Raw genomic sequence first — 26,624 nt, 5'->3', positions numbered from 1 at the left:
GGCGATGATTTGTAAGAAAGGTTTGCTCCCCACACCGGAGCTCGCGCTATTCCGCCGACTTTACTTGACACTTGACTGACTCACGACTGCCATCCAGAGCACACGAGAAGTCCATCGAACCTTCGACTCGGCAAACCTGCAAGAAAGCACCACTCCCTGCTCAATACACAGTGTTTCGGGGAATTCACCCCTCATCAGTTGAGCTTGAGTAGGCTGAGGAAGATTGTGCCTGAAGAGCACCACTTATATAGTGCTCTCCAGGCACAAACATCACCAGGGATACAAACTTACAGAGACGCTCCGCTTCCAGCGCGACAAACACCTCATGAACACCAGATAGTAGCGTGAGTCAGTGTCGCTCCTGGACGGTGAGACAGACGTCGAGGACCCTCGGTCATTCGCAACGCTGTCACCTCCAAACCAACTAGTCGCAAGCCCGCGCTAGGCACAACAGTACGAAGTAGTGGTTGCGACTTCGGCGATGATTTGTAAGAAAGGTTTGCTCCCCACACCGGAGCTCGCGCTATTCCGCCGACTTTACTTGACACTTGACTGACTCACGACTGCCATCCAGAGCACACGAGAAGTCCATCGAACCTTCGACTCGGCAAACCTGCAAGAAAGCACCACTCCCTGCTCAATACACAGTGTTTCGGGGAATTCACCCCTCATCAGTTGTTTCTTGCATCGTCTCCATCGCTTACATTGTTAATAAAGTAGTCCACATGTCGCTTCAGCTCGTCCTACTTATTGCCATATTAGAATTATTGTCTCCTCGTCGAATTTTTAAATACCTCAGGTCGAGATATAGCCAGACTCAGATAGATATTCTGAACCATGCGCTGAAGTCACGATTTCATTATCGTAGTGTTGCATTTAACGTAGTGTTCCTTAGACGTTGTCTGGACAATGGTGTTTGTCCAGGTGGTGTAGAGAACCGTGTCCGCAGGACCAAAGCTTACCACACGTTAAACATCGAACGCGTATTCATGAAAGACGAGATTGCCCGGTCCTGCGACACTTTGTCAAAGTCACGTTCGCGGTTTAGGTATTTGTATGATCGTACACATGTAAATGTCATGTATTAGGAAATGAAACAACTCAATAAAGTACTGTACCCGTCTGTGCCTCATCTTCCTTGATCACTCAATCAGGTTAACATCGGTTATTGGCCTTTGTGCAAAGCTTGCTGTGTTCTCGCAGTCTGACTCTGATGCACTGTACAAGCTTAGAGCCAGTTTATTAAAGTCCTTTTTGCTCACTAGACTCCGCTGCAATAGGTTTGGCCAGTCATTCTGAGCTGTGCCGGCGAGACCACGGGTTGAAACTGTCCATAGATTGAGTAATGTCACAGGACGGTGCTAACATACTCCATGGCTTCAATTGCAATGGCTGAACACAGACACACTCAGTCTTTAGCATTACCACCCACCTTTTCCAACAACCCTGGCTTGGGTGGTGAAGGTGCCGGTGCCTGATGGCGAGGGTTCTTGTTCCGCTGGAGAGTGAGACACAAATCAGGTACAAGACATTCTACACTGAAAGGGCAAGAAAATGTGTGATTGTACTTGAGTATAATTATGTTGAAGTGGAATAACCTGGGCAACGCAGTGGCAAAAGTCCGATGTATGATCGATGTATGATCTCACGACTTCTTGAGATTCTCTACGCTCCTTTCGGAAAATGACCAGAAACAACGTATCCATCTAATCACAAAACATGACAAGACCTACAATTGGCTAAGACAGAAAAGATATGGACATGTCACCATCGATCCTGATGCCACCATAATTAACATGACATCACTAGAGTTGACCACTCTTCAGAAAGAGCTCCTCTGTCATGGAACCGATTTCGGGATTCCACCAAAATCAAACAAGAAGGAAGTAATCATGACCGAGTTTGAGCTCTTTTTCCGCAAGTTATTACGTTTCAGACCGGTGTCCGAGTCACAACAGTCCATTTGCGCCGCAAAGATCCGGGCAGAGGCCGAGGAACACGCTGATGCATTACCGGATAGAAGAACGTTTTCTTTGAAACGCGAACATCTCAAAGCCCTACATGAGCTACGGAATAACAAAGACATTATTGTCACGCGCCCTGATAAGGGTCGTGCAACTGTTTTAATGAATAAAACTGACTACATCGAGAAGATGTCCGTTATCCTAAATGACACATCAAAGTTCCGTACACTTGGTCCGGTCAAGACCTGTGATCGAACTGAAAAAGTAGAAAAGGATCTTGTAACTTACCTTAAGAAGCTAAAGAATGAAGAACAAATATCAAAACATGAATTCGATCGCATCAAACCGACTGGTACCCTTCGTCCTAGACTCTAGTGCCTTCCTAAAATCCATAAACCTACATGCCCTGTTAGACCAATAGTATCCATGACCGCCTCCCCTCAATACTCTATCTCGAAATGGCTGTGCATCTACCTACAGCCTGTTCAAGATTACTATTGCAAACGCACTGTGAAGGATAGCTTCGACTTTGTTGCGAGGCTTCGTGATAGTCCGGTCCCTCTCAATGCACACATGTGTTCCTTCGATGTTGTAAGTCTCTTTACGAATGTTCCTATTGATGAGACTGTTGACATCTGTATGGATGTATTGTACCGTAACGATGATGTTGATACTCCATGGGTATCGGAAGCGGCGTTTCGTCATTTGATGCTGACAGTTACAACTGGTGTAGAATTTTCGTTCAACGATGTGATGTACAAGCAAGTGGATGGTGTGGCGATGGGATCTCCTCTTGGTCCCGTCCTCGCCAATATATTCGTTGGTTATTGTGAGTGCAAGATTGATGAGTCGCTTTGGCCCGCGTTCTACGTGCGTTTTGTTGACGATTCGTTCACGCATTTTGACAGTGTTGAGAGCAGTGAATTGTTTCTCGATGTGCTCAACAGCCTACATCCTTCCCTCCGCTTTACTTGTGAGCATGAGCAGTCTAGTAAGTTGTCATTTCTAGACGTGCTTGTAGAGAAGACTGGCTGTGAAATGTTGACTTCTGTGTATCGTAAGCCTACGTTCACCGGTCAGTACATTGCCTTCGATTCATATTGTTCGTCTCAATACAAGGTTAACTTAGTTCGTAACCTCGTGGACCGTGCGAAACGTATTTGTTCGCCCAGTAAGCTGCAGGCCGAGCTCGATTTCCTTCGATCTGTTTTCTTGAAGAATGGCTATCCGGAATTCTTGTTGCGTAAGTTTCTGTCCATGGAGCAGAAACCGAAATCGGTGCTGATTGGTCCACCTCGCTGTCCCGTCTATCTATGTTTGCCATGGAAGGGGCAGGAATCGATCAAAGTGTGTCACGCAGTCAAGTCTATCGTCCGTCGTACTTATTATGCAGTACATTTTGTGCCAGTCTTCACAACAATGCGTGCGTTCACGGTGCGGAAGGACGTCCTACCAACCCTCCACCTCAGTCATGTTATCTACAACTTCGAATGCCGACATTGTGCTAGTCGGTATGTTGGTAGGACTGTTCAGCACCTGAACGCACGTATCAAACAACACACTCCACTTCACATCCTTCCACCCAGTGCGCAATCTGAGAGGCCCAAACGCGGGAGGCCTAGGAAAAACCCATCACCTAGACGGCAGGATAGTTCCCTGCCGCTGTCTGCCGCTCCCCCTCTGACATCTGTGTTGGACGGGCTGGAGCTTGGCAGCTCTTTGGAGGTGCGTGCAGAACCGCCACTGGTGCAGCCCTCGGGTGTGCCTAAGTCTGCGCCTCTGGGTGCTTTGCATGGGGCTGTGCCTCGAGTGGTGACAGCACCTCTGCCTCCCCCTGATCCTCCTCCTTTGAGGTCTGTGTTGGTGGGGAGCACCCGCGGCGGTCGATTTGTCCCACCGGAAATAGAGCTGGATTCAACAGAACGACCAACAACCATGGCTGCAACTACAACACCAGTTTCACATCCAACAACAACACCAGCTTCACATCCAACAACAACAACAACTAATCCACAAAACAAAGCAGCAAATGACAGACCACGGAGATCTACAGCAGATTACAACCGGACCTATGAATTCACTGTAAAAATACAAAGGAAACAATCGGAAAGGACAACGGCTGACGTGAAGGCAACGGCATTCAGGGTTGGCGTGGGTGGTGAATGTGAGACGCAGGACGATGCAAGTGAGGAGGAGAGTCAAACCGCGGGGGATGACGGAACAGGTTCTGATTCCGACAGTGAGGGAGAAGGTGAGCTGAGTGAGGGTGAGAGTGAGTGTGAGGGTGTGCGCGTGAGTCGAGATTGTGTGCGTCCGTCTCGTAATAACAAGTCTTCAGTATACAATCATTTGGCTTCTAGTACTGACTGTTGTCGTACTTATTCTGATTCCTGTTTTTCTGTTTTGTGCCGTGCTCGTCATGGTTATCTTTTGCAGTTACAAGTTTTGGAAGCTGTTTGTCAGCGCATTCATAAGCCGAATTTGTGTGTCCAGAAAGATAGTGTTATTACCCTAAAATTGTTCAAATAATGTTCTGTTGTGTAGTGCGGCAACGTTGTTGCCACTTGTGCCTAAATGTGTTTTGTCACCTTCTTGTTTATTGTTGTTATTATTATCATTCGTTCTCACTTTTTTGTTTTTGTTGCTGATACACACTTGTCACGCTTAGTTCTTACTTGTATACCCTTGTTTTCTGCACACTTTTGTGAGAAATCGCACCTCGATATTCCAGTGCTGTCATTGTATCGTGTCACCCTACCTTGATTGCTATATTATTTCCTTTGTTCTCATTTTGTTCTTTAGTACAACGGTGATTCCTGAAGAGTGTTGTACGAAAACTTGTTCGAATCATCTTTTTTTTCCTTTGCGCTTTTTCTTCTTACATGTATTTTTCCTTACACTTTAGATTGTTTCTTGCATCGTCTCCATCGCTTACATTGTTAATAAAGTAGTCCACATGTCGCTTCAGCTCGTCCTACTTATTGCCATATTAAAATTATTGTCTCCTCGTCGAATTTTTAAATATATATATATATTGACTGGTTTTGAGGGAAAGAGACAAACGGGAAAAGTCTGAAGAAAAAATTGACTGTCACCACCAGGATATATATTTTTTTTTTGAAGTGCAAGCCTCTTTTACGGGCAAAAATTAACACAATGTATTAAAATGCAATACAACATACACTGGAGAAGAAATCAGGAAAATAAAATATGAGCTCAAAAATGGAACGAAAAATAGCAAATAGAATCAAAACTCACGATGGAATCAAACTCATGATGGAAACTACAACCCAATGAGTTGGAAAACCAAACACAGAATTAGATATTGGGAATAAAGTCAGACACAACAACAACCGAAATCGGTACACCAAAAATCTGTCCTACAAAAAAACAAAGGAACAAGAAAAACAAGAAAGACGAAGTACAAAGAATCCCCAAAAAAAGAGGGGAGAACGGGATGAAAGAGGACCGGAGAACGGCAAACCCCAGGAGGACTTAGCGTCGCGTAGTGGCGGGAATGCGGGCCTCCACAGAAACAGCATCCACATCCGCCGCCAGGCCAGGTGCACGGAATGCACGGCGACTCCCACGAACCATCAGGACGGAGTCGCGGACAAGGCTGAAAGCCAGGTCTGTCCGCAGCTTTCCCATCACGAGGGGATAAGGCTGCGAAAGCTTGGTTGAGAGCTTCGTTCCGAGCAGCTTCAGGAACCGGGTGGCCTCCTTCGCCAGGGCACCAGCAGAAGACAGGACGATCGGGGTGAACGACGCGTGCTCAACTTCCCGTAATAATAATAATAATAATAATAATTTGAAAGTAGGACGGAGGCAGAAAATATTACAAAAAATGTATTATCTACGCATGCATCTACGCAAGAGTCACCACCAGCCAATTAGGACATGTGTCAAAGTATTGAACGTTTTCGTTCCCTTCTTGTCAAAATACTACAGGGAATGATGGAAATAAGCTAAAAGACTACAACTATAAGGAAAAGAAGTTCAGAAACATATCACTCCAATTATGTGTAGAAGTGACACGAAAAAATAGATGTGAAGAATCAAAAAAAAACAGCATGCAAATCCAATAAGTGACAAAAACGTAGTGACAAGAAAAAGAGAAAAATATCAAGAGATCTATTTCGCACCTTCACGACAAACAGTGCCAAACAACTGCAAAGACAACACATTCTCCTTCTGAACACAAAGCTCAGGGTCTAACTTACGTATGTACAAAGCTTCCAACACGGCAAGATGTAACAAAGACCTACCACGCGACAAAGCAGAGAATACATCATCGGAATACCACTCACGACAACTAGCACTGCCCGACAGGTGACACTTGATTGCCGAGGTACCGTTTCCCTGACCCGACGACTTGGCCGTTGTCACCTCTGATATTGCCGCTTGTGAATCTCTCCCATTACGCCCCACGTCCCTGCAATTCCGATTGCCTCGGTCGAGATCAGTGTGCTGCTCCACGTCCAGTCTGTCCTGCTTCCGTGGTCTACCTCGTTTCTTCACATTAACCGTTGTTGTCACTTCCAGTATTGATTCTTTTGATTCGTCATCAATTCGTCTCCTCAATTGACTTCTGGTGACTCGTCCGGGGCTCGATTGTCCAGATGTCAGTTTCGGTGGTTTCCGTATCGGTCTCTTCTTCTTGTTGACTGTTGTTTGGGTTGGCTCAAGCCCTCCGCCCGACGAAAAGGAGGAGGCGTCGGCAAGCGTATCCACAGCAGACGTGGACAAGTCCACCTCAGACACAGACTGCACTGGACACTTCGGTGGACGACCACGCCGAGGTCGAGAACCACGTGCAGCTACAGGGACAAGATTCAACGGTACATGTTGACGAATCCGTGCGCCCAGGTGCTGAAAGGTTCTACCTACGTACCGATTTTCACAATTTCGGGCCTGAAAGAAATAGATTAAATTACTTTTGCTTAGGGTAGGTAGAACGTCCTTCTTCACGCTGAACGCACGGGTCGTCCCAAAGATGACATACAATTTGACACACTGACCTCGGCGAGCACAAGCTACAGTCCCAACGGAACAAAGAATGTGCTTTGTCAAATCGCCTACTGGTCTCGTCATCGTCCAGTGACAATCGGCATTCTTTGTTCCGTTGGGACTGTAGCTTGTGCTCGTTTTCGTTGCGCTTGTCTTCCCCTCTTTGGTCTTTCCATAACCTTGAACCTTCCAAGTTGGAAGGCTGTCGGTTAGCGCTACGGAGATGTGTTGAAAAAAATTAAATTACTTTTGCTTAGGGTAGGTAGAACGTCCTTCTTCACGCTGAACGCACGGGTCGTCCCAAAGATGACATACAATTTGACACACTGACCTCGGCGAGCACAAGCTACAGTCCCAACGGAACAAAGAATGTGCTTTGTCAAATCGCCTACTGGTCTCGTCATCGTCCAGTGACAATCGGCATTCTTTGTTCCGTTGGGACTGTAGCTTGTGCTCGTTTTCGTTGCGCTTGTCTTCCCCTCTTTGGTCTTTCCATAACCTTGAACCTTCCAAGTTGGAAGGCTGTCGGTTAGCGCTACGGAGATGTGTTGAAGCTAGGTGTCAGGACGTCGAATGTCTCAGTACTCTGTCAGTTTTGTGCCTAGTTGTTGCACTTTCTGACTGTATATAGTATCTAGTTACAGTGGTGGAGAGTTACTCTTAACTCGTTTCCATATGTCCTTTTCCTTTCTACTTTTAATAATAATAATAATAATATATTTGGAAAGAAGCCTCTTGTCCGGGCCAATAACACCAAAAAAGCAGATAGATGTGAGTTCAAAAATGGAACGAAAAATAGCAAATAGAATCAAAACTCACGATGGAATCAAACTCATGATGGAAACTACAACCCAATGAGTTGGAAAACCAAACACAGAATTAGATATTGGGAATAAAGTCAGACACAACAACAACCGAAATCGGTACACCAAAAATCTGTCCTACAAAAAAACAAAGGAACAAGAAAAACAAGAAAGACGAAGTACAAAGAATCCCCAAAAAAAGAGGGGAGAACGGGATGAAAGAGGACCGGAGAACGGCAAACCCCAGGAGGACTTAGCGTCACGTAGTGGCGGGAATGCGGGCCTCCACAGAAACAGCATCCACATCCGCCGCCAGGCCAGGTGCACGGAATGCACGGCGACTCCCACGAACCATCAGGACGGAGTCGCGGACAAGGCTGAAAGCCAGGTCTGTCCGCAGCTTTCCCATCACGAGGGGATAAGGCTGCGAAAGCTTGGTTGAGAGCTTCGTTCCGAGCAGCTTCAGGAACCGGGTGGCCTCCTTCGCCAGGGCACCAGCAGAAGACAGGACGATCGGGGTGAACGACGCGTGCTCAACTTCCCGTAATAATAATAATAATAATAATAATTTGAAAGTAGGACGGAGGCAGAAAATATTACAAAAAATGTATTATCTACGCATGCATCTACGCAAGAGTCACCACCAGCCAATTAGGACATGTGTCAAAGTATTGAACGTTTTCGTTCCCTTCTTGTCAAAATACTACAGGGAATGATGGAAATAAGCTAAAAGACTACAACTATAAGGAAAAGAAGTTCAGAAACATATCACTCCAATTATGTGTAGAAGTGACACGAAAAAATAGATGTGAAGAATCAAAAAAAAACAGCATGCAAATCCAATAAGTGACAAAAACGTAGTGACAAGAAAAAGAGAAAAATATCAAGAGATCTATTTCGCACCTTCACGACAAACAGTGCCAAACAACTGCAAAGACAACACATTCTCCTTCTGAACACAAAGCTCAGGGTCTAACTTACGTATGTACAAAGCTTCCAACACGGCAAGATGTAACAAAGACCTACCACGCGACAAAGCAGAGAATACATCATCGGAATACCACTCACGACAACTAGCACTGCCCGACAGGTGACACTTGATTCCCGAGGTACCGTTTCCCTGACCCGACGACTTGGCCGTTGTCACCTCTGATATTGCCGCTTGTGAATCTCTCCCATTACGCCCCACGTCCCTGCAATTCCGATTGCCTCGGTCGAGATCAGTGTGCTGCTCCACGTCCAGTCTGTCCTGCTTCCGTGGTCTACCTCGTTTCTTCACATTAACCGTTGTTGTCACTTCCAGTATTGATTCTTTTGATTCGTCATCAATTCGTCTCCTCAATTGACTTCTGGTGACTCGTCCGGGGCTCGATTGTCCAGATGTCAGTTTCGGTGGTTTCCGTATCGGTCTCTTCTTCTTGTTGACTGTTGTTTGGGTTGGCTCAAGCCCTCCGCCCGACGAAAAGGAGGAGGCGTCGGCAAGCGTATCCACAGCAGACGTGGACAAGTCCACCTCAGACACAGACTGCACTGGACACTTCGGTGGACGACCACGCCGAGGTCGAGAACCACGTGCAGCTACAGGGACAAGATTCAACGGTACATGTTGACGAATCCGTGCGCCCAGGTGCTGAAAGGTTCTACCTACGTACCGATTTTCACAATTTCGGGCCTGAAAGAAATAGATTAAATTACTTTTGCTTAGGGTAGGTAGAACGTCCTTCTTCACGCTAAACGCACGGGTCGTCCCAAAGATGACATACAATTTGACACACTGACCTCGGCGAGCACAAGCTACAGTCCCAACGGAACAAAGAATGTGCTTTGTCAAATCGCCTACTGGTCTCGTCATCGTCCAGTGACAATCGGCATTCTTTGTTCCGTTGGGACTGTAGCTTGTGCTCGTTTTCGTTGCGCTTGTCTTCCCCTCTTTGGTCTTTCCATAACCTTGAACCTTCCAAGTTGGAAGGCTGTCGGTTAGCGCTACGGAGATGTGTTGAAAAAAATTAAATTACTTTTGCTTAGGGTAGGTAGAACGTCCTTCTTCACGCTGAACGCACGGGTCGTCCCAAAGATGACATACAATTTGACACACTGACCTCGGCGAGCACAAGCTACAGTCCCAACGGAACAAAGAATGTGCTTTGTCAAATCGCCTACTGGTCTCGTCATCGTCCAGTGACAATCGGCATTCTTTGTTCCGTTGGGACTGTAGCTTGTGCTCGTTTTCGTTGCGCTTGTCTTCCCCTCTTTGGTCTTTCCATAACCTTGAACCTTCCAAGTTGGAAGGCTGTCGGTTAGCGCTACGGAGATGTGTTGAAGCTAGGTGTCAGGACGTCGAATGTCTCAGTACTCTGTCAGTTTTGTGCCTAGTTGTTGCACTTTCTGACTGTATATAGTATCTAGTTACAGTGGTGGAGAGTTACTCTTAACTCGTTTCCATATGTCCTTTTCCTTTCTACTTTTAATAATAATAATAATAATATATTTGGAAAGAAGCCTCTTGTCCGGGCCAATAACACCAAAAAAGCAGATAGATGTGAGTTCAAAAATGGAACGAAAAATAGCAAATAGAATCAAAACTCACGATGGAATCAAACTCATGATGGAAACTACAACCCAATGAGTTGGAAAACCAAACACAGAATTAGATATTGGGAATAAAGTCAGACACAACAACTACCGAAATCGGTACACCAAAAATCTGTCCTACAAAAAAACAAAGGAACAAGAAAAACAAGAAAGACGAAGTACAAAGAATCCCCCAAAAAAGAGGGGAGAACGGGATGAAAGAGGACCGGAGAACGGCAAACCCCAGGAGGACTTAGCGTCACGTAGTGGCGGGAATGCGGGCCTCCACAGAAACAGCATCCACATCCGCCACCAGACCAAGTGCACGGAATGCACGGCGACTCCCACGAACCATCAGGACGGAGTCGCGGACAAGGCTGAAAGCCAGGTCCGTCCGCAGCTTTCCCATCACGAGGGGATAAGGCTGCGAGAGCTTGGTGGAGAGCTTCGTTCCGAGCAGCTTCAGGAACCGGGTGGCCTCCTTCGCCAGGGCACCAGCAGAAGACAGGACGATCGGGGTGAACGACGCGTGCTCAACTTCCCGGATCCGGGCACCGTATGCTGACGGCTTCTGACGCTCGTGCCATTGGAACACCTCAGCCAGCGGGCGAGATCGGTACGACTGTGCGTTGGGATAGAACACCCTTACATCAAAAAATGCATCAGTCTGTACCGACCAAAACCCCCTGGCCTTGATGTCCGGTCTGGCGTCGTCCGCAGTGAGCAGGGCAGGACCATGGTCAAACGTGCGGACCTTCGGTAGAGGTTGCAGAGGTGGCTCCAGCTGCACATCCTCAGACACTTGAGAGAGAAGTTGGCCCAGGTAGTTGCGGACATGGTTGTGCCGGTGGATGGGATAGCCGCCCAACTTGCAGATCATTGCGTGGTCGATGGTGAACGGCCGGCCGCATGGACACTCGGTAGGTGAATCGTGGATGGTGAGGCCATACCGAATGCATAGGGCATCAACGAAGGACCGCCGGTCGAGGGAGTATCCATGCTCGCGAACAGGAAGACAGGTCATCCATGCACCTGTTCCCTTGGCCTGGAGGTGCTCCAAAAGCATTGGTGGTAGGGCCTCTGGACCAGCTGTCTGCAGGACGGTCTTGGTAGTCACAGACTGGGCTTGCTTGGCAGCAGCCTTGGCGGCGTAAATGGTTGCTGGGTCTACGCTGTAGAGGGAGTACTGGTCCGCGATAAGTTGCTGGAGACTGGTAGTGATGGACAGAGATGCTGTCCGCTGTTGCGGGGCAGCCTCAACTGGATTGAGCACTGCAACGCCACCATGACGCACAGGCAGAGCAAGGAGGCTGCATAGAGGGGCAGGGACGACTGGCACACCCAATAGAGCGGGCAACAAGACGGAGCAAAGAGAGGACTCGAGAGGCTCGAAGACATCTGGTGCACAGCTCGACACGCGCATCAGGAATGTCCAGCGGTGACGGTACCCAAAGACCAGTGCGGCATACACGGCTTGGGGCTCGGCCTCGGCCACGTTCGCCAGCTCACGCATCTCAGATGCCCAAGCCTCCACTCGAGCATTGCAAAATGTTGTCTTGAAGGCTTCCGAGCCCAGAGGAGCAGGCAGGGACGACTGGCACACCCAATAGAGCTGGCAACAAGACGGAGCGAAGAGAGGACTCGAGAGGCTCGAAGACATCTGGTGCACAGCTCGACACGCGCATCAGGAATGTCCAGCGGTGACGGTACCCAAAGACCAGTGCGGCATACACGGCTTGGGGCTCGGACTCGGCCACGTTCGCCAGCTCACGCATCTCAGATGCCCAAGCCTCCACTCGAGCATTGCAAAATGTTGTCTTGAAGGCTTCCGAGCCCAGAGGAGCACCCAGGTAGGGGCGGCCCTCAGTGGTGATGTGGACATCGGTGTCGGCGAATGCAGCGTTGGCAGCATCGAGATGCTCGGGCTTGACATCCAGCCAAGTCTTGGCAGCGTTTGGATAGTAGCCGAATGCTGGGCCAAGTTGACAGATCTTGTCCCACCAGGTGCGAAGGCGCCGCAGCAGGCCAGCGGCTCCCGCGTCATCGGCATACCATAGCTGGATGGTCGAGGCGTCCGGTCGAGCAGCGGACGCACCGACGCCGGCTGGTCTCTCAGGTGATTCGAGGTCATGCACCGTGCCAGCTGGAGAGTCGTCCATAAGGGCGGTGGCGAGGGTAGTGACGAGTGGCGTAATGGCAATAACGTAGAGGGGCATGGCTAGTGGGCAACCTTGCGTGGTAATATTAATAATAATAATAATAATAATAATAATAATAATAATAATAATAATAATAATAATAATAATAATAATAATAATAATAATAATAATAATAATAATAATAATAATAATAATAATAATAATAATAATAATAATAATAATAATAATAATGGATTCAAACAAGTTTTCGTACAACACTCATCAGGAATCGTCGTTGTACTAAAGGACACTGAAACAAAAATTGAACTATTATAGAAAATCTAAGTTACAGAAATAACACTAAGAGCAACAACAGTGAAATTTACAAGTGTGAATTTTAACAATCAAAGCGCCGACTCAAAAAGACCCACCTTGCATATCAGTAGCTCCCACACCAACACCAACAACGCAATCTACAGCAACCACAACTAATCCACCATCCAAGCCCACAATTGAAAGACCAAGACGATCAACAGCCAACTACAACAGAAGCTACGCACTCAGCGGACAAGGGCGAAAGGAGGGATGTGATAGCAGGGTGACGGCCGAGTTGACTTCAATGGACCCGGTCAGGCGGGATGGACGAGACAGAGAGAGTACAGAGGAAGCGGAGGATGGAGCGGACGGCGGAAGGAGCAGTGAGTCGGAGAGCAGTGATGGGAGTGATGGTGAGAATGCCGGTGAGAGTGTTAGTGTTGTGCGTAGGTTTCGTGGTAGCAAGTCTTCAGTGTACAATCATCTGCTAGCTAGTCCTGATTGTTGCAATTCGTATTCCGACTCTTCGTTCACTGTATTGTGCCGTGGTCGTCATGGTTATGGACTACAGTTAAAAGTGTTGGAAGCTATCTATCAGCGTCTGTACAAGCCTAATTTGTGTGTACAGAAAGATAGTATAATTGGGTTGAAATTGTTCAAGTAACGTGTCGTGTTTAGTGCGGCCAAGCTTGGCCGTTAATGTTCTAGGTGTAATGTACTGCTGTTATGTGTTATCACGTTGTCTTTCCTTCCTTTCTCCTTTGTTCATTTCTCGCTTTGATTGTTAAAATTCACACTTGTAAATTTCACTGTTGTTGCTCTTAGTGTTATTTCTGTAACTTAGATTTTCTATAATAGTTCAATTTTTGTTTCAGTGTCCTTTAGTACAACGACGATTCCTGATGAGTGTTGTACGAAAACTTGTTTGAATCCATATATTTTTTCCCTACACCATTTCTTCAAATAATAATAATAATAATAATAATAATAATAATAATAATAATAATAATAATAATAATAATAATAATAATAATAATAATAATAATAATAATAATACGAACTTAGAAGTCTAACTTCATAATAATAATAATAATAATAATAATAATAATAATAATAATACGAAGTAGTGGTTGCGACTTCGGCGATGATTTGTAAGAAAGGTTTGCTCCCCACACCGGAGCTCGCGCTATTCCGCTATTCCGCCGACTTTCCTCACACTGCTATCACGCTGCTATCACGCTGCTATCTGGTGTTCACGAGGTGTTTATCGCGCTGGAAGCGGAGCGTCTCTGTAAGTTTGTATCCCTGGTGATGTTTGTGCCTGGAGAGCACTATATAAGTGGTGCTCTTCAGGCACAATCTTCCTCAGCCTACTCAAGCTCAACTGATGAGGGGTGAATTCCCCGAAACACTGTGTATTGAGCCGGGAGTGGTGCTTTCTTGCAGGTTTGCCGAGTCCAAGGTTCGATGGACTTCTCGTGTGCTCTGGATGGCAGTCGTGAGTCAGTCAAGTGTCAAGTAAAGTCGGCGGAATAGCGCGAGCTCCGGTGTGGGGAGCAAACCTTTCTTACAAATAATAATAATAATAATTTTTTCCCGTTTGTCTCTTTCCCTCAAAACCAGTTAATATTTTATGACTTGGGGCTCCCCGCGTGCTAGTTTGTACGTGAAGTGTGTGGGTACAGTGAGGGCTGCGTCCCACCCGCCTGTGTGGATTCACAGGAAGTGTGAGTTACGAAGTCTGAGGAAAACATTGAACGGTCTCTGCTTCGATGACGACTACACCATAGCTCAGTGGTTAGAGCATCGCTGGCTACAAGCGAGGGTCCCTGGTTCGAGTCCTGGTGGTGACAATCAATTTTTTCTTCAGACTTTTCCCGTTTGTCTCTTTCCCTCAAAACCAGTTAAAATAATAATAATAATAATTTGATAACCGCAATCAGTAATACAAGCTGGATCGACATTTATGTACACTGTATTCATGTATTGTAAAACTGTGGAGACAATGTGCAATAAAACGATGAAAAATGTGAAGAAATTGTGTAGAGAAAGAAAGGGATTCAAACAAGTTTTCGTACAACACTCATCAGGAATCGTCGTTGTACTAAAGGACACTGAAACAAAAATTGAACTATTATAGAAAATCTAAGTTAGAGAAATAACACTAAGAGCAACAACAGTGAAATTTACAAGTGTGAATTTTAACAATCAAAGCGAGAAATGAACAAAGGAGAAAGGAAGGAAAGACAACGTGATAACACATAACAGCAGTACATTACACCTAGAACATTAACGGCCAAGCTTGGCCGCACTAAACACGACACGTTACTTGAACAATTTCAACCCAATTATACTATCTTTCTGTACACACAAATTAGGCTTGTACATACGCTGATAGATAGCTTCCAACACTTTTAACTGTAGTCCATAACCATGACGACCACGGCACAATACAGTGAACGAAGAGTCGGAATACGCACCGCAACAATCAGGACTAGCCAGCAGATGATTGTACACTGAAGACTTGCTACCACGAAACCTACGTACAACACTAACACTCTCACCGGCACTCTCACCATCACTCCCATCACTGCTCTCCGACCCACTGCTCCCTCCGCCGTCCGTTCCATCCTCCGCTTCCTCTGTACTCTCTCTGTCTCGTCCATCCCGCCTGACCGGGTCCATTGAACTCAACTCGGCCGTCCCCCTGCTATCACGTCCCTCCTTTCGCCCTCGTCCGCTGAGTGCGTAGCTTCTGTTGTAGTTGGCTGTTGATCGTCTTGGTCTTTCAATTATGGGCTTGGATGGTGGATTAATTATGGTTGCTGTAGATTGCGTTGTTGGTGTTGGTGTGGGATTTACTGATATGCAAGGTGGGTCTTTTTGAGTCGGCATTTGTAGTGTTAATGCAGCTGTCAGTGTTGCTCGCGGTCTGCCACTGGCAAGCTCCACCGCCGCAAGAACCGATGGCGGAGGATCAGGAGGAGGCAGTGGGACCGGGACCGCAAGCGGCACCGCCTCAGCCAAAGCCGCCGGGGGCACCGACGAGGGAACCACCGACGGCCGGAGCAAAGGCGGCGACACAAGCCGACCCGATGAGCCACCACGCCCATTCTCCTCCACCACCGCCACCAACGACGGCGTTTGTGGTTGCATGGTAACTTTCTAGTGGTGAATTTATCGCATCTGGTGTCACCTGATATCGTTGAATGGTGTAATGTTTCTTTCAGCTCTCATTTTATCGCGGTAGTTAGGGTCTAAATTATTACTTGCATTGTGCGTATATATATATTGAGTTAAGAGCTTTTGTTGATTTGCCAGTAATCCTCTGATGAGATGGCGACGAAAACGTTTAAGAACAAGCTTCTTTATTTACATGAAAACAAGTTTTGCTTATGGTGTTTGTACTGAGTGCGCAGCTTACTCTATTTATTGCGTTGATTACATTTTTATCTCCACGGAAGCTTAATAATAATAATAATACAGGTCGCATGTCTCCCGAATAATGGGTTCCACGCATCTGTCAACTGTTTCACCATGAAATAGATTGCATCAGAAAGAATAGCATACGAAAAAAAACATAATTATACAGGTACTAGCACATGACAAGTACATGCCATTTTTTACACCGATGTACACTTGTCAATGAAGTCCAGTCATAGCTTTTTGTTCCGTGCAGTGTTGAGGCAATCCTACAATGAAAGCAAGCTGAGGTTATATGCGCTCCAAGCTGCAGCAGGATGCAGAGTTAGCGCATAGCTATCACACCTTCGGCTAAGTATCTCGGGGTAATACTCGATGAGGAGCTGTCCTGGAAGCCCCACATTGCACACCTGAGCCGCAAGACTGCTAGGACCATTGGCCAGCTCTGGAGGCATGGCCAAGGACTCAGTTTGCGCGCCAGACGCACTTGGTTCCTCAGCATGGTCCTCTCTCAGCTATGCTATGGTTCGAATAGCTTTGTTCCTGGGCTTTCTGCCCAGTTGCTTGGACGTCTGGAGAAGAGTTTCAAAGCCGGCATTCGTGCAACCTTGCAACAGCGCTTTCTCACCCCCACCGCACCGCTTCTGGCACTTCTTAGTATAGTCAGCCTGGCACACACATACACTCAGAAAGTTCTAATCTTTGTACACCGCTGTATCAATGGATACTGTAGCCCACTCCTACAGCAACTCTTTACAACGACTGCTCCAAACACCGTCCTAAACGATCAGCGCATCACTAGGGGCCAAGTTTCCAACTTGCTCCAAGTCCCTTTCCTTCGCGGGCCTGCTGGTCGCTCGAGTATGATGTTTCACGGCAGTATTGCATGGAACGCCCTCTCGGCTGATGTAAGATCGATAACTGCTGCCGATCAATTCAAGAGAGCCCTATCTGATATTGACGTACTTAACTTGTAAACTCTATGCCAACAGTCCAACACCCCTCGCCGTACTTCATGTTCCCTGGACTGCTAAAAAGTGTCCCCATCCAACAAAGTCTGCCAATGTTCACACATATATTCTCATGAAATGCTTCCACTACATTTTATTTGTTATCACATTATAAAAAGTTCACACAAATTGAGTGTCAGCATACACACAATGTCATAACAAACATTTCTATAATAATAATCATACCGCTTGCATGTCTTTATCTCTATACATTTCCTCATATAATTTTCTTCATCTTTCTGTGAGAACCGGACCTATAGGCCGGTAAGAAGGCAATCATGCCTGTGCAATTGGTGAAGTAAAATAAAAGTCAACAACAACAACAACAACATAGCGCATGCTAGATGTACACTAAAGTGTGGCGTTCAGTTTTAGACCAGCGAGCACGCATTTATTCTAGTGATGTAACCAGAACTCAGTTTGAGAAAGGGTGCATGCGAGCAACATGCAAATAAAGTACGAGCGAAGACTTTCAACAGCATTCGCTTGCAGTAGGAAGATAAGTAATGTGAGTAAACATGAAGTATTATCAGCCCTGGCAAGAAAGGTGTCTCGGAGTGACCTAGACCCGGAGTTGTCAGGAGTTTGTGTAAAATAGTACTACTAGTATCAGAAATATTTGAAGCATGCTCAAGAATTATTGAAATGTCTAACTATAACATGGGGCAGGGCTAAGAGTTGTGAAAAATAGAGGAGTGGGGATTGGTGGGGTTGGGATTGGTGTGGTTGGGAATGGTGAGGTTGGGGTTGGGAATAGAGGAGTGGGGATTGGTGGGGTTGGGATTGGTGTGGTTGGGAATGGTGATGTTGGGGTTGGGAATAGAGGAGTGGGGATTGGTGGGGTTGGGATTGGTGTGGTGAGGTTGGGGTTGGGAATAGAGGAGTGGGGATTGGTGGGGTTGGGAGTAGTGGGGTTGGGAGTTGTGGGGTTGGAAGTTGTGGGGTTGGAAGTAGCGGGGTGTGGAGTAGAAGAATGGGGAATAGTGAGACTGGGAGTAGTGGGGTGTTGGTGCTTATTTCACTAGGAGTATTCATTGGGGAAATTCAGGGACATTTCTCCAAAAGGTGAGCCGGATAAAAGAGTTTCTTGAAAGGACTTAAAAGATATTATGGTGTGTGTGGTTGCATGCGCGCGCGTATGTGTGTGTGTGTATGTGTGTATGTGTGTGTTTTTGTGTGTTTGTGTGTGTGTGTGTGTGTATGTGTGTGTGTGTGTGTGTGTGTGTGTGTGTGTGTGTGTGTGTGTGTGTGTGTGTGCATGTGTGTGTGTGTGTGTGTGTATGTGTGTGTGTGTGTGTGTGTGTGTGTGTGTGTGTGTGTGTGTGTGTGTGTGTGTGTGTGTGTGTGTGTGTATGTGGGTGTGTACCTCCCTGTGGGCACGTGTATGCATGTATATCATATTTTCGCAGAGATCAACGAGTGTCTTCTGCCTTCACCGCCCTGTGAACCTAAAAGGTGCATTAATGAGATTGGAAACTATACATGCTGCCAACTTGGGTATATCGCCAATAGGACAATGCTGAACAGTGCCGGGATTGAAGAATGTATAGGTTAGTAATGTGGATCTTCATGCAGCTTTAGTTATTGGCCGCAACAGGAATTCCAGACAGACGAGTTATTCCGGATGGATTATTTGAATTGACACCGAAGGCACCTGTGTTTACATCTAGTTTTAAGTTTGAGAGAACAATCAATGTGTCGAGTAGAGAGTAAAGTATGTATTTGCCAGGGGTGCTTGCCCCAGCGTTGGGTGACAGTAAGCGCTGACAGAGCACACAAAATGATGATGCAAAGAAAGAAAAGGACGCCGAAAACATGATGCTGGAGAAAGGAAGAAGAAAGGAAACCTGACCAAGAGAACTCAAGCATTGCACCCAAGAAGAAAGGAAACCTGACCAAGAGAACTCAAGCATTGCACCCAAGAAGAAAGGAAACCTGACCAAGAGAACTCAAGCATTGCACCCAGGTCCCAGGAGGCAAAAATGAACTCAATCCCTAGCATAGGCTCAATAAGGTCGTGCAATTGTACAAAATTTTAAAAGGATCCAAGTAAAACTCCAACAAACCTCCCACCGACACAATGGCAGCCAGAAACCATAACGAGAGAAACAAATTCAAATATTACAAAGCCACAGCGAAAAGTCAACAAAAACTACTATTTCTACAACTACTACTTAATAAAAGATGTTTGATTGGACACACAAAGCTCTGATCTGAATGCAAGGAAAGCAAGGAGAGCAAACAAATCAAAATTTGAACAAAAGTTGAACAGCAACACGGAAGGATAAAAATGTGAATAGTAACAGCTATGTTTATGTAAAAGTGGAAAGAAAGGAAGAGAAAAGAACTCCAAACCCAAACTCCTTCAGCACTGCCAGAATGGAAACAATACAGGTAGACTCCCTCTAATTCGAATACGGTATAATTCAAACATTCCTTGTAATTCGAACATTTTCGTCGTACCGATCTTCTGCAAGTCACTTCAAGTCAAATTCGAATGTATAATTCGAAGTCCGAAAAGTGCGCCCGCTGGATAATTCGAACTCTGCCTTCATACAGAAGAGCAGTTTACAGTACAGTGACTATGTCCTTCGAGCGTAATTCGAATTTCATTTTTCTCCTTCTCTAGCCAAGAGTAACTAAAAAATTGATCCCTGGTCCACTCCAGGATCAACAATAGTGTTGAAGAAACCCACCTTCTCTCGAAAATTGATCCAAGCCTGTGCAAGGCAAAGTGCAAAGATTTGATTGAAGACGACTTCTTCGAGCTGGTTGGCTCCCTTCGCGGATCTAAATGGCTTATCATGCCGCGCCAGCTCATGCGCAAAGAAGTTTGGGACTGAACAACAACTGGAAGTCGTAAAAATTACCTATGCCTACGCTCTACTTCCATTCTTCAGATCGACGTGCTGCTCTCCGACGGGCTTTCATGACGCAGAGAAGGCAGCGCTGTTCTTTTGCGTTGAAATAATTTCAGGACAACTGCAGTGATTGAAAACTGCTCCACATAACTTCGTAGAAGATGAAAATAATATCCAATGACTTCGTGTTGATCCAGTGTTTTGGTGAAATGAACTGACCTCGTTGTTCATGACCACCTATGTTTCGTTGATGCAAATAAAATTTGCAAAATAATCAGCACGCAATTTCGAGCATTTTGACATACATATCAGTACATGGGACTGCATTTGGATAATTAGAAGTTCCGGATAATTCGAATTCAGGGCCTGGCAATTTGAGGTTCGAATTAGAGGGAGTCTACCTATACAATTAAGAGAGTACGTCTGAGAAAACCAGAACATTTGTATTTTTGTGTCTTTTGTATTTCATAATATTTAAGGATTTTCCAAAGGCTTTGGGCCTGTCGAGGGGATCTCCAGCAAGAAGAATGAAATGACACCTTTATGTAGAGGGAGCAGTTAATCGAGGATAGGCTAAGGAAATAGATCGAGGCATACAAAATCTGGTTATTAAGGAGTTGGGATACCGTCAGTGTATTGAATATATCGGCGAAAATGCTGATAGAGACAATGCTTGAATTCGAGGAGGCTGGTTATAGAGGTAAGAGAAGGCGGTAGGCAATTCCATAGCATCGCAGCTTTGTTGGAAAAGAGAGAAGAAAAACGCACACCATGATAATTGATGTTAAGTTTGTTTGGTCTTCTTGGACTTGAAGACAGTGAAAAGTGAAAACATTTGTGCCAGTCGATCTTTCAGATTTCGCTCAAATTTTGCAGGTAAAAAATATGAATGGCAACAGCAATTTTTATACATGATAAAGGGAAAGGAAGGAAAAGATAACCTCCAAACCGGAAGCTCACAGAGGACAGAGCAAAGGAGCTAATCAAAGAAAACAGCAAGTCCTGAGGGAACACTAGTGCAAAGGACTTTCAGGAAACTAGCCGAAAAGCCTGGTGCACGACGTTAAGACTTAGTCACGTAGGTTCAGTACGCACAGGACCTGAGGTGCTACATCAAGCGGAAGCTATCACTGCGCTGCATGCACAAGCACCAGCGGCTCGCGTGGATGCTGATCAGCAAGTACGACAAGCGCAAGAGGCGATTTGAAAAAAGAACACTGACTATGGCGTTGCCTTTTTGTCTCAAACAAAGTCGCATTATTGCGACGAACGGGGATAACACTTACAGCCAACATGCGAGCAGTCTCACTCAGCTTCTGATCGACAAGGTGACAGGCACGCACCGCCTTTGAACGTGATTCAAGACGAGGAGAAGTGGAACAAGCTGTGAAACATGCAGCAGCTGTCCGGATCGAACGTTTTGAGCTCTTCCACCAGCGACGATAATGGCGAGGAGGATGTGTAACTTGCTTGAATTTTCGACTGGGGTGCTTTCTGACATGTAAATAATCATGTATATAGTGCTTTGTGGTCATGGCTTATTCGTATTTCCTTCCTGGGACAAGTGTGAAGATAAGCGCGAATTGTAACTGGGCGGACCAAGTACTACTATTCTATCCCCAGTTCATCGTCACAATTGTTTTTCAATTACTTTTGGTGCACTAGTAATCCGCTGTGTGATCTAGGCAACAAGCCGGTGCCGCAAACAGTCCAGAGTCACAGGTCGCTCATTGGCTCCCTTTGCTGCCTTCATACATCGTTGAATGCTCTCTTTGTTTCTTCTCCTTCAGTACAAGCATGCCCGAATAGCAATCAGTTTTTGGGCACCGTCACTGACATAACCAATGTTTTGAAGAATTTGACCTGCCTTCCAGGATTGGCCTTGAAGCCGGGTGTACCTACAATCCAGTACTGCGACGCTCAAGGCCACTGGCCTACTTGCTCTGGTAAGTGTTTGATACATGTATCGATCAATAATGTCGTACTTTGATCATGTGTAGTTCAGCCCAGCTTGTTGTGCATTCTGTAAAAACAAAAGTGAAAGGGTGGAGGTACGGGGATCACTGGACCACCATTTTGGCAGTTACTTTCACCGACACTAGCAAGCAACTAACTTTTATGCACTTCCATACAGCATTGCCGAGGGGTACTTCCATTCCATGTATTAACTCACCAGCCACTGCAACCCGCCATTAACATAGTTTTCAGAGATATTTTCCGGGGTGACAGCCGCACCTCGCTTTTTGCGCTCAAAGGTCGTATTTTTTTACATTTAGATATAAACAAATAATGACCTTGTTTCCGGTCGCCCGACCGGGCCACTTTTTCCCAAATTCTGAAACTTTTTTTTGGTCCCAAATGTATACAAACGGTGGCAATGCCATGTGTGCAAGTGCACTCAACGAGTCATAACTCAGTCAAATCTCAACCGAATGCCACAATCGAAACACCTACAAGGTAGCAGAAATTCTCAGCTGTCGGCTCGAAAACCTCCGGGGTCGATACGAGCTAGAATAACAGAGCTGGAAGGACTCGAACTGTTTGCTTGATTTCTCAGAATGTACGAAAACAGGAATACACCCCATGCTGTACAAGAACAGTGAGTCAGTCAACTTTGACATTGATCCTTGCCATGATATATATACAATGTACATGTGTAGGTGCTCTTGTCCATCAATACCACAATGATTGAGGAACCAAAAAAAAAGTATCCAAAAAAAGTTTCATTCCGGCCGACCGAGTCTCCTTTTTGAGGGGTTGCCGACCGGAAACAAGCCTATTTTTTGTTTAGGCCTTAGAAGTATAAACCGTACGTCAGATTTTGACAAATTGGCCGTTCAAACTTGATGGGTACTAGTAATCACAAGACGTTAAGCAATGGTTAAAAAGTTGAGAAGCATGGCTGAAGTTCGAACAGTTGGTTTGTTTGTCCCTCTCGTTAAACTGACATCATAGAAGGATCATGCAACTGCAATGATGGATTTCTGTACACATAATTAAAACAGTTGTGAGACAACATACATGCATATTGTGCATGGCACGTTGTATAAGGAATTGCACACTCTTGGGAGCTTATAAGTACACTCTTGATAACGGCACGCATCCATTGTTTTTTTGTTTTGTTTTTCTTGATGTAAGAATGAAAGTGCAGTGACTGTGAAGTAGTGCTGTGCCGCGGTTTCCTATACCAAATCTGTGAATTGTGTTACTCAACGTCTGACGGTAGTACAGTCAGACCTCGCATAACCGCACACATCCGTTGTCCGTAAAAATATCCGGATAGGCGAGGGAACCGGATAATCGAACACACTTACTGTATGCATGCATGGCATATACTGTAAATCAGTAACCAAGCGATTTTCTTCTGGATGCCGATGGATCTGGATAAAAGAGGACCGGATAAGCGAGGTCCGACTGTAGTAAGGTTGAAAAGGTCTCTACTGGGATGACAGGTACACTATTGCTGGAAGGTCTCTACTGGGATGACGGGTACACTATTGCTGGAAGGTCTCCGGTTCGACTCATGTTAGTGACCGTCAATTGTTCTGTTCTTCTTCAGACTTTCCAACCTTTTCAACACCCTCAACTGTTGAACATTCAAGGATTGAACTTGTATTTTTGTATTTGTATTTGAACAGATATTGATGAATGTAGCTTGAACATTCATAAATGCACTGGCATGGCAATGTGTGTAAACACAATCCGGTCTTACCAGTGTACATGTCCATCAGGGTTTCGCAGTAATGGAATTGACTGTGAAGGTAAATATTATCGATTCATATTTATACAAAGAGAAAAACCGAGGAACTACAAGATACGCTATACTGTCCACCAACACCACCAGTTACTAAACAATCAGTTCATGCGATAACATTGCACGACACTGACCGACGGTACTGACGTTCAACAACTAACTGGCTAACAGCTCTAGCACATCTTGGATGTGCACTCCAACAGCCTTCCAACTTGGGAGGTTCTAAGTTATAGAAAATAACATCAGGAGGGGAAGGTGAGCGCAACCAAGATAAGCACGAGCTGAAAGTCTCAGCTGTGAAGGACGTTGGCGGATGTTCATGAATGTCAATGACGATACTGGCAAGACTATTGGACAGACGGTCAGACCACGATTCCAGAACGCAAAGCAACATTCCACACAACTTGTGTGGCTCAAGAGATGCGAAGATCAGTAAAAGGGGAAGCTATGCGAACAAGAATCATGAAAAACCGAACGCCTCAGTAAAACAGCACTGTACGTGTGTGTGTGTGTGTGTGTGTGTGTGTGTGTGTATAGCGTAACTTGTAGTTCCTCGGTCTTTCTCTTTTGTATAAATTAAACCTTGACTCTCCATCTGAGATTCATATTTCTTTACGTTTGCCTGATGATAGTAGGAATGCGTGAAACGACACCGCCTCCAATCTCTCTTGTGTATTTCTTTACGTTCGTCAGCCGTGGTTGGCTTTCACCCGCTCCTCTTCGATTCCCAACTACATGCTATATTGAATGTGGCGGTCTCAAAAAGCTTCTGGCCAGAGGAACACAGCAATAGCCAGCAACTCATCAGTGGATCCAGATGACTAGCGCCACAGCGCAATTTGGCGCTCCAAACCCGCCGTTATGAGCGTCTAACTCAAATTATCTGCTACTTCAAAAATCATGCCAGATCGCTCAGAGCTTTTTTTGACATGAGAAATTCTAATGAGAAAAAATTATAACATCGATATGCATTTTTTGCCTAGGTCATCAAGGTTGTAGACATTGTCGTATTATCTCATTATCACTCAATCGTTTTCGTGTGCTGCCGGGGCAGGAATGGCGCTCCTACAGCACTTTACTGCTCATGACAGCACCTCTTCTCGAGTCTATTCAAGCTGAGATCGTGCAACGCTTGGCACCATTTCGCTTTGCCTAGTCAAGTAGCCAGCATAATATTCCACTCTGGGTATTTTGTCCCATGGAATGCAAGCACGCCAAAAGAACACAACGGAGCGAAGAAGCTACAACACGGGCAAGTTGTCGATTTGTAAAGTGACTTGTTCTCTAGCGCACAATTTGTCAGCGGCTTCTTTGGCGTTCCTCCTGTCGCTTCTTCGGCGTTACGAATATCAGGATTCCTCCGATGGTAGACTGCAGAACTGTGGAGCAAGGTAGGCTTACAGTCAACTTCGCTAATAACGACTGCGGATATAACGACAATTCGCGAATAACGACAGAATTTCCATGCCCAGAGCGAAGTCCCATCCAACTGTACTACATATAATGGGACTTCGGGTATAACGACACTTCGCCGAGTGTCGTTATACGCGAAGTTGACTGTATTTCAACGCCAAGTTTCATGTAACCCTCAAGCATGTGGTTAATGTTAAAAATCCAGGGTTTGAAATCTTTTATTCCCACGATGGCCTGTGGCCAATAAGAGAAAAAGAATTACAGGCACGGGGATCGGATAAAGAGAAATCAAAGCGATGGTAATAGGGAGTTTATCACATAGGCTGGGCACAATGGACTATAGATATGCTGAGCAATGTAAGAAATGTTGTCAATGTAACAAATCCAAGGTTGCATCCATTTTTTGTATTTGTATTTGAACAGATGTTAATGAATGTAGCTTGAAGCCTGCTATTTGCACTGGTATCGCGACATGTGTAAACACACTTGGTTCTTTCCTATGCCAATGCCCGGCGGGATTTAGGAGCGTTGGCACTGGCTGTCGAGGTAAATGGCCCAGAATCTGCGAAAACCAGGCTTAGGGTGAAATTTCATAAAATGACTTTTCCCATTTTCAGCTTCTACTGGGCATGGGGGTCAGGAAACAAAATATTACAGGTGTGGGTCGACTCATAGTGGTATTAAAAGCATCTCAAACACACCAGGGTATTGTGTTAAAAAATCCAAAAAAAAACACAAAATTGTTATCACAGGAAAGAAATGAAGAGAGATCCACCAGACGGAAGGAAGAGACATGGATGATTTTTGTTTAGGTGACATGACAAGGTAGGCATGAGTGGGCAGGCTTGTTGTGGCCCGTTGGTGCTTCAGGCTGTAGTGGCCATGCACAGTTCTGCATGAGTTTTGTTTGCTCCTCACTCAACACATTCTGGGGCTGCATACATGTACTGGCATGCTCTGGCGCTACACACCACAAGGAAACCTGACTCCAGTTGAGATGGCACCTTTTGAAGGGTGAATCTAGTACAACTGTTCACAAACAAGCAAGAACACAGCCTTTCAAACTGTTCCACTGTTCATAGTAAGCGCATAGTGTGCTGGCGTGCTGCAGTATCTGCTTGGCGCTGACCAGCAAGTGAAATATCAGCACGCCGTACAATCCCTTGCAGCTAGCTGTCCAGCGAGGAAAGTCTCGAATGGGGGCCTTTCGATCTGCTCGCTCATTCGCCTGGCATTCAGTAGCACTTCATCGCCAAGGACTTCAATTCAAAACCGTTTTCACACTGCGCTTCAAGCCATTTTCCTCGTGAACTTGCTGCAAACGTATGAGCTCCGCTGCGCGTGTTCCCTTTGCATGAGGCC

The 26,624-nt window shown here is 45.7% G+C and overlaps 2 protein-coding genes across 2 annotated transcripts in view; both read left to right on the top strand.

Moving 5' to 3' along the window:
- The window catches only part of LOC135813034 (adhesion G protein-coupled receptor E2-like), a 55,809-nt gene extending 31,139 nt beyond the window's left edge, over positions 1 to 24,670 (top strand). The window contains exons 6-9 of the mRNA XM_065326253.1: positions 18,644 to 18,784; positions 21,886 to 22,041; positions 23,734 to 23,856; positions 24,543 to 24,670. Coding sequence (XP_065182325.1) covers positions 18,644 to 18,784; positions 21,886 to 22,041; positions 23,734 to 23,856; positions 24,543 to 24,670 — 548 coding nt within the window. The remainder of the gene's footprint in view (positions 1 to 18,643; positions 18,785 to 21,885; positions 22,042 to 23,733; positions 23,857 to 24,542) is intronic.
- Positions 24,671 to 25,212: 542 nt separating this feature from the next.
- LOC135813033 (fibrillin-3-like) overlaps positions 25,213 to 26,624 on the top strand; it is a 54,015-nt gene continuing 52,603 nt past the window's right edge. The window contains exons 1-2 of the mRNA XM_065326252.1: positions 25,213 to 25,240; positions 25,686 to 25,808. Of these exons, the coding sequence (XP_065182324.1) occupies positions 25,213 to 25,240; positions 25,686 to 25,808 (151 nt within the window). The remainder of the gene's footprint in view (positions 25,241 to 25,685; positions 25,809 to 26,624) is intronic.

This window comes from Sycon ciliatum, chromosome 3 (assembly GCF_964019385.1).
Source record: "Sycon ciliatum chromosome 3, ocSycCili1.1, whole genome shotgun sequence".
Lineage (NCBI taxonomy): Eukaryota > Metazoa > Porifera > Calcarea > Leucosolenida > Sycettidae > Sycon > Sycon ciliatum.
This window is presented reverse-complemented; position numbering and strand designations above follow the sequence as displayed.